This window comes from Hippoglossus hippoglossus, chromosome 20, assembly GCF_009819705.1.
Source record: "Hippoglossus hippoglossus isolate fHipHip1 chromosome 20, fHipHip1.pri, whole genome shotgun sequence".
Taxonomy (NCBI): Eukaryota; Metazoa; Chordata; class Actinopteri; order Pleuronectiformes; family Pleuronectidae; genus Hippoglossus; species Hippoglossus hippoglossus.
This window is the reverse complement of record NC_047170.1, coordinates 5,985,712-5,994,187: the sequence shown is the minus strand read 5'-3', so window position 1 is coordinate 5,994,187 and position 8,476 is coordinate 5,985,712. Positions and strand designations below refer to the sequence as shown.

The following is an 8,476-nucleotide window of genomic DNA, read 5'->3' as shown; positions in this document are numbered from 1 at the left end:
TGTGTTTTCGTTGTGTAGCTTTCGTGTTTGTGTTGTGGGGTTTGTTTTCCTGTTTTCCTTTAATGTGCTTGTGTGAGACGTCTCGGCCACCATACCTTTTCTCTGCCTGATCCTCTCTTCCACTAATGCTTCAGGGGACGTGTTATTTGTTTTTCAAAATGTCAAGTCTGACTCCATTGTTTCTAAGTGAGAACTCTGGTGCTTATTCTTTCTGTCAGTGGTCTAAAACAAAACAAACAAACTGATTTGTCAGTCAGTGGCAGGCCATTCTCCTTGTTTTCTACAGCATCGTGTTTCTCCGGATCACTGCGAACAGCAGCAAGCTGCTTTAGACCTTTTCTAGAAGGGGGCTTGTGATTAAAGTCAAGTTATCAGTCTTGTATATAACGTGATGATGAGCTGTCCCTGAGGAAGAGCAGCGAGGAGGGGACGCCTGTGTCAAGACAAACATTTACTGTAGCAAAAGGAGCCGACTTTTAAAGAGAATTCAAGCCGCATAACTTTGTGCTTCCTTTTGAACAGAAACCTGTAATCAAAGAAAATCAACTGTATGTGAATATTCATTGTATAAAGATAATGAAAGTAAATAAAGTACTTAAATATTATAATTAATTACACAGAGCCACCACTCCATTGATGGAAATCTGTGATGCCTTTGATCTTATCAGAAATAGATGGGACGTTTCAGGTCGCCTGATCACAGCCAGGAAGTAGACGTCACATGACCTGGCGCGGTGCAGCTGTTTCAGGACGACTGTTTTATCGGCCGAGTGTGGGACAGCGCAGCAGGTCACTGAAACTCTGCCGACTGCGCTTCAGGCCGCCTGAAACTCATCCAGACTGTAACATATCGCGTGTAGATACACACTGTAAACACCACCTACACTGTACAGAATGCCCCTTTACTGGAGACGATGTGTATAGAAGATTCATTTTTAATCTGCTTTCACCCATTTTAAATGAAGAGAGATGGATTTATGAGATACAAATAAATAAGTGAATAAACTCCCCTCGGTGAGCACGCCTGCTGTCTTTTTTTTTCTTGGTGCGATGGGATTAGAGGCCTTCAGCTCAGGATTCACAATAAAAACCAATGGAAAGTTTTTTATTCTGGTCTATAAAAGAGAAATATAACAATGATCTTGTTCAGATTGGATTTTGCCTCTGGAAAGAAGCATATTTAATAAATGTATCTGACCATCTTTACAGCTGCCCTGAATTCATTTCTGAACCATCAGTTGAAGTAATCAGTTTGTCCATGACTGATGCCAATAAGAGTCTGAGAGCTGCAGGCTCATCTTGATTCCCTGGCCCATATCTGAAATCAGATTCCACTGATTGAGTTAACTTGAGGTCTATTGTTGTAATTGTGCATTAACCTTCTCTGTTTTCATAAATCTGCCATGAACTCCAAAGCTTTTACCTTTGCTAATTGGAAGGAAAAATGCAGATGAGCACTGAGGTAGAATAGTTTTCCTCAGTGGGCTCCACATTGGATTTATTGTACAGTGTATAGACAAGATGTTATGTGTTGTGTTAAGATTAATCTGATTTAAAGCAGCTTCAGTGACTGCTCAGTTTCCTCAAACCTGCTTGTTGCTGCTCACGGCTTCTTTCTTTTTAACACAAACAGATTACAACCCGATTGTTTTGTTTGAATTGAAATTAGGCTACCTTATTATCTGGGGAATAAGATGCAGACCGACCAGACAAAACCACTTTAGAGTGAAAAACTCAACTCTAATTTAATTATAAATTATCAGTTGCAGCAGAAGCAGTGACCAAGGAAATACATTCGGTACAAGTAGATTTGAAGTCTTCACCAGTCAGGAATGAATTCAATGTTAAAAAAGACAAAACAAGTCTGGGATAAGAGTGAAACAAAATAAACTCGTTGAACTGGAGAAACAGCTACTTGTTACAGTTTGGTTATTAAATATCTCCTCATTAAACATCCTCCAGTGAAAACAGATTTTTCCTTTAAAACACAAAATATATTGTTTTCTTGATCATGATACAGACTTTCTTGATCTTGATACAGACTCTGGCTTATTGACTCAAAGGCATGAGGGATTCCTGTGTGCAAGGTCACTTATTCTTCTATTGGGAATTAACTACAATAATCATAAGCGAGAAAGGAATTATTAACAGTCCCGGTCTGCGTCATCCTAGTCTCTTCAGCAGGTCGACGGCTTCTTTATGGACCTGCAAAAAGGAGCAGACATACTGTAAACCAGCTGTTCACAATATTCCCTGAGGTATTTCAACATTTACCTGACGTTCACACACAGTAAAATCATTTCATTATTGCACGCACGTCTTTGTCTTCCAGTGTGTGAGCAGGGTATTCTTTAGCTTTGGTTAACCACATCAGAGCTTTCTGCTTGTCTTTCATGGCCAAGTAGGTTTTCCCCAGCATCAGCAGGTTTTTACTGTAGAAGTCAGGATCAACTGAGAAGAACAGAGAACACACGCTCTTTGAGATTTATGTGCGTTTCAAACCTCTGAAGACGTCATTTGCAAGCGTAGTGCCGCCGTGTTTTTTTCTAAAAGACTTTGAGCAAGCCGCCGCAGTGAGTCTATTAGAATGCAGCTGTTTGTTTTTTACCCACCTTCTTCAGCTTTCAGGAAGAATTCCAAAGCCTGAAGGAGAAAGACAGAAAAATGTGACTCTGTACAGCTTTGAGAAGATTGTCAATTCTAGTGACAGATAACTGATATGCTTTTCATGCTCGAGCTGCTCCGACTTCATGTAAGTGCGACGTGACGAGTGATGAAGACAGAGGAGTCCTCACCTCCTCGTAGGTGGACACAGGTGGCGAGGAAAAAAGGGCCGCCGCCACCTTGCGCTGATACCACGGCAGCTCGGCAAAAGCGAAGCACCTAAGAAAGACGAGACACGAGGATAATTTTACCAGAATAAAAGCCTTAACGCTGCCCTGAGGAGTTTTCATCTAAACAAACGTAGAGTTCTGTTTACACACAGTGAGGTACAGTGAGTGTGTTTGACCTGAAAAACTCCTTCAAAGCCGTTTGTTTAAAAGTCCTGTTTGATTATTATCATTATTTATATTTATGGTTTGAGAACTTTTAAAGGTGTGTATGATTTAGTGACATCAAGGGGTGAAGTTGCATTTTGCAGCTGAACACCCCTCACCTCACCCTCCCCTTCCAAACATGAAAGAGAACCTGTGGTAGCCTTCAGTTGTCATAACAACAGGAACATAAACTGTAGATAAAGTCAGATGACATGACAGCTCCCTGAAATTGAAGATAAAGTGTCTTGATTGCCCCCTGTTGGCTGGCTGCAGTATAAATCATGAACCCAGCCCACTCCAAGCTAGCAGATGGAACATGAACTAAAGTCAAAAGTCAAAAGTACACGTCATATAAATCTGCTTTGTATCATTTTTGGTAATTCATGTGTTTATTTTTCCAGTCAATTTGGTTTGAATTATTTCCACCAAGGAGGTTATGCTTCCACCCATGTCAGTTTGTTTGTAAGAAGGATTACGCAAAAAACTACTGGATGGATTACCATGCAACTGGGTGGAAGGATGCAGTGTGAGTCAGGGAAGAACCCATTATATGTTTTTTGCAGATCTGGATCCAGTTATTTTTAAAAATTGCTAGATATGGCGGTTTTCAACATTTCCCCATAAAATAATTCATGTGTCTTAATGAGGAGGACACGGCCAGAGTCTTCAATCCCGAAGCTGGTTGAGAGTGGATTAAATATGGTTTACAATCATCCATGATCATTATAACTAAGAAAAGGCAGCAGTTCGTGTGCAGCCCTTCGATTTGTGGATGTGAACTATTGTCCGCCACACAACACGGTCACGTCGCACTCTTTAAACTCAGATTGGCAAACGAGGGGAAACACAACACTGAAGGGATGTTTTGGGGGTCTAGATTAAAACCAGCAGCAGTATTTTCCCCTTGGAAAGAACTTTTTGTTTTTGTTTGGGGGGGGTTAACAAAGTTTATTTTCTTTTAATTCTTTCCATTCTCTGTGCCTCAAATGGTGTCAAATGATTGTTTTTTGGCGACACTTCAAGAGTCTGAAGAGTCTTGACTGCTGCCAGAGTCAGGTCCTTAACCCTCCACAGTCTCAGGAGAAACATGCAGAGGTGTCAAATCGAAAACAGACATGGCTGTTTCTAACTTTAAATCCCCCCCAAAAAATAAAGAACAACTCACCAGTAACCCAAGATGTGTAAGGAAGTAGCATCTTTGGGATTGAGCTCGACGGCCCTCTGGGAAAAAGACACACGTTTCACTTCAGGATATCATTGGTCGTGATACAGTGATGTAATACCGCGCGGACCCGCTGTCCTCTCACCTCTAGATGTTCCCTGATGATGTACGAGTTCCCGATTTTCACTTTGATTCCCTCGTAATCCCCGACGTCACTGAGGCACACAGCGTACCACTGTGTCAGGAGAGGAACACAGCTGAGAGTTTTAAAACACAACAAACTTTCTCATAAAAGGAGTGATAAACATTCTGTTGCCGAAGTTAAATCTGTCCGTGAAGAAGATATGGGGAGACTGAAACCACCGTCTTACTTTGTGGGCAGCGAAACACTGGTCGTCTTTCTCCAATGCCCTCCTGGCGTATTCAAAGGCCTCGTTTATTAGCTGCTTCTTCCGCTTGGCCTCCATGTTGGGCAGGAGGGACAGGTCCCGAGACGCCCGGGCCAGCCTCCACAGGACCTCTGCTTCATCACTGGGTGGACATGAGTGTATACAGATGGAGTGTGTGTGTGACAAAGCAGTCAATCACTGTTGTCTGATATTATAGATGTAGTGAGTGTTTGAAATCTTTTGCTTTGGTGCCCCCTAGTGGCCTCCTCACCTGTCTTTGTACTGCAGCAGCAGCTGGTAGAGCTTCTCTGTGTCTGCACAGCTGTACAGGTAGTCGGCCTGCTCCAAAACCTCCTCTGCGCGCGCGCGCGCACACACACACACACACACACACACACACACACACACACACACACACACACACACACACACACACACACACACACACACACACACACACACACACACCAGTTAATTCAGTAAAAAAGAAATCACACGTTTATTTAAAGTAAACCAGTATGAAGTCTTAACATCTGTCAAAAATCCATCAACTCTTCACTCATTCAGACTCGACGGACATCAAACCTCTTTTTGATTTGTTTAAGCAAAATCAACTTCTTAAAATGTGAACATTTGGTAATTTTCTTGCGGTGGTCCTGAAGTGCAATTTATATCAACAAAACACGACAACAAGTGACAAAACATAAAAGCAAACAGGAAAACAAAAACAACTCACAAAACACAACAGCAATTAAGGACACACAACAACAAATCGTGAAAGACAACAACAAATGACAAAACACAAATAAGTAACCACACCAACATATCATCACACCATCACATGGACAGAGTGTGTTTTCATTTTGTGATTTGCCCTTCAGGGCCACCACAGTTGCCCCATTCTCTGTGATGATGCCACAATCCGTGTTTGATCAATGTGCCATGTAACAGTTTGCCAACTACCTTTTCCTGAAGCATGGAGCACGGCTGAACTCTGCACCCAGTGATATGCTCCGTACCCCAGGCAGGAGAGAGCAGGCAGCCCCAGGACGAACGCAACGCTTCCGCTCTGTGCGTGTAAAAGGTGGTCACAGGTTAAAGCAGTTCTCTGGTGTTATTTACGAGGATCAGCATGAGTTGACCCCGGCCTGAGGGGCTGCGGGTCACTGCTCTAGTTTGACAAACTACAAAGATGTTAAACCACAAACTGAACCTGCTCTAATGACAGAGCTGCTGCTAACCTCTCACCTACTAAATGACGGCAGCAGCAGCTTTGCAAAGCCGTCAGCAGCTAGAACTGTTTGTTCGGTTTATTTGCAGGTTGCAAACAAACATCAAGGTGCATTAGCGCCATCTACTGTATCTTCTGTATAGTCCTTGGTGGAAGTCTTCAAGGGGCATTCTATCATAATAACAATAATAAAAACTTTATTTATATAGCAACTTTAAAAAAAAAAAAGCTATTACAAAGTTCTATAAAGAAAAAAAAGGCAACAACTAAAATAATACATTATTTTAAGTCAAAGACAAGTTGAATAACACAAAAAAACCTGTTCAAAGCAATGGTGGAAGAAAGAGATTAAAGAAACACCCAATCAATCCTATTACGCAAGAGCCATCTAGTAGAAGTAAGGTTTGAGAGATGATGTAAAAGCAAACAGTGATGTTTCTAGACTGAGTTCCTCATGTTAACTATTCCAGACAGTTATTGGGCCCCAACAGCAAATGAAACCGGTCCCCCTTGGTCTGAGGAATATCTAACGGGGTCTTATCTCTCAAGCTACAGGCTGGTGAGGACTGATTAAGGAGCTTAGCTCACTAGCTCCATGTCAAACCATGCAGGGCCTTGGACGTCAGCAACAATATTTTCAAATCAATTCTAAAGCTAAAATTAGGATATGATCACGCTCTCATGATATGGTTAGAATTATGGTGACTTCATTTCAAACACACTAAAGCTGTGCAGTCATGTTTTGGCTAAAGCATGTAGAAGCTGCGTTAGAATAATCCAGAATGGAATTAATAAAAAGGCAAGGATCCATCTTTAACGATATGAAAATTAAACAAAATAGACGATCTAATTCTGGATTTATTCCTTAAAGTTGCAGTGTGTAGAATTTAGGGACATAACTTGGTGAAGTTGCATGTTGCAGCTGAATACCCCTTACCTCAACCTCCCCTTCCAAACATGAAACAGAACCTGTGGTAACCTTCAGTTTTCATAAAAACTCAAAGGGTGTTTACTTTGTCCAGTCTGGGCTACTACTAGAAACATGGTGGCCTCCGTAGAGAGGACCCCCCCCTGATGTAAATATAAAGTATTTCAACATAAAGGGCCAATTCTAGGGAAAATAAAACAACAATTTGTATAATTTAGATTGAACACACTCGTGAAAACATCACTAGAATTTCCCTTTCACCTAAATCTTACACACTGAACCTTTAATTGGCATATTTGTGTTAAGACTTGAGAGTGAGGCTCTGGTCTAAATTAGCTGAGGGTTTTTAAAAGTGGGTACCACATGCTGAGCTTGAGAGGCAAGAGCTGGCCGAACTTGTTCCCGGGGCCTGTAATAAGGATTTCCCTTTTAGATGAGTCAAGATGGACGACATTTGCCGCGACCCAATCCTTTACGGCAGCTTGGCAATAGTACAGGAGAGGTAATGTAGCTGATTCGGATGGTTTACAGGACAAATACACCAGAGTGCCATGCATGTTGCAGCTGAATACACCTCACCCCCCTCCCCCTCCCCCTCCAAACAGGAAAGGGAACCTGGGGTAGCCTTCCGTTTTCATAACAACTCAAAAGGTGTTTAGTTTGTCCAGTCTGGGCTACTGTACAAATCATGGCGGCCTCTGTTGACAGGACCCCCTCCCTATGTAAATATAAAGTATTTAAACATAAACGGCCCATTCTAGAGTAAATAAAACATAAATTCCTACAATTTAGATGAAACACATGTTCAATTTCTACCAGTAGATCCCTTTTACCTAAATCTTACACACTGGACCTTTAAGAAACTGTCCTTATTTAATAGGTGCTGTGTTGATGTTGTCACATGTTTGCATATCGCGGTTATCGCAAATACCGATAAATCGCGACACTCGCACAGGTGAGAAAACAACAGTGTGTGAGAATGGAGCCGGGTGTTATTTACGGTCAGAGCCGCCGCGGTCCCCCTGGAGGTGGTCCAGTAAGCCCGGTGTGCTCTCCGGACACCGGCGCCTTTAGCACCGGACACCTGAGGTAAAGCCCTGCTCACGAACCGCGTCAACACCCGAGCCGCCATCGGGTCCAAGTTCCAAACGTTCGAACCCCTGGTTATTTATATACAGCAAGGGGCATTCAAGAGCACGGAAGGAAAACGTTGCTGAACGACATACCTGCTTCTCGTTTCAGGGTCTAAACATTGTGACTTGTTGAGTTAAATTCACATAACTTCTCTTTATCGTTGTTTGTGTTTTCCAGATTGTAATTTCACGTAGTTTTTAAGCACAATTTCACATCAATATTACGTACAGATTGTGTTTGTGTGACGTATTCGCATTTATAAATGTAATATCTTTCTGACCAGACCATCAGGTGGTTTATAAAGTCATTCAGATCAAACAGCTACAGTTCAACCATATACGATTAATGAGTTCAACACAGCTAAACAACGGGGGGTCTTTTAGCGGCTGAAATCAATGTTTCTCTTGAACGCAGCCCGGGGAACTCTGTGCCCCCCCCGCTTATGAAGTCGACGGGAAACAAGCACCACTCGTTAAAGTTCCGCGGTAACCCTATCCAGGCTGTTGTGCGGTCCGGTGTCAGTGTAACATGTCAGTCGCGCAGTCTGAAGGACGCAGGGACACAATAGCTGCGGGTGTAGCCCCGGAGGAAGAG

General features: G+C 42.4%; 1 protein-coding gene across 1 annotated transcript; it reads right to left on the bottom strand.

Annotated features, from left to right (window-relative positions):
* Positions 1 to 4: 4 nt before the first annotated feature.
* rmdn1 (regulator of microtubule dynamics 1) lies at positions 5 to 7,927 on the bottom strand. The gene is made up of 10 exons (XM_034573173.1): positions 7,749 to 7,927; positions 5,553 to 5,658; positions 4,861 to 4,945; positions 4,572 to 4,731; positions 4,346 to 4,435; positions 4,204 to 4,259; positions 2,796 to 2,883; positions 2,613 to 2,643; positions 2,318 to 2,451; positions 5 to 2,205 (listed from the first exon to the last, which is right to left on the bottom strand). The coding sequence occupies exons 1-10, from the start codon at positions 7,878 to 7,880 to the stop codon at positions 2,164 to 2,166; spliced, it is 924 nt and encodes a 307-aa protein (XP_034429064.1). The 5' UTR covers positions 7,881 to 7,927; the 3' UTR covers positions 5 to 2,163.
* Positions 7,928 to 8,476: the final 549 nt, after the last annotated feature.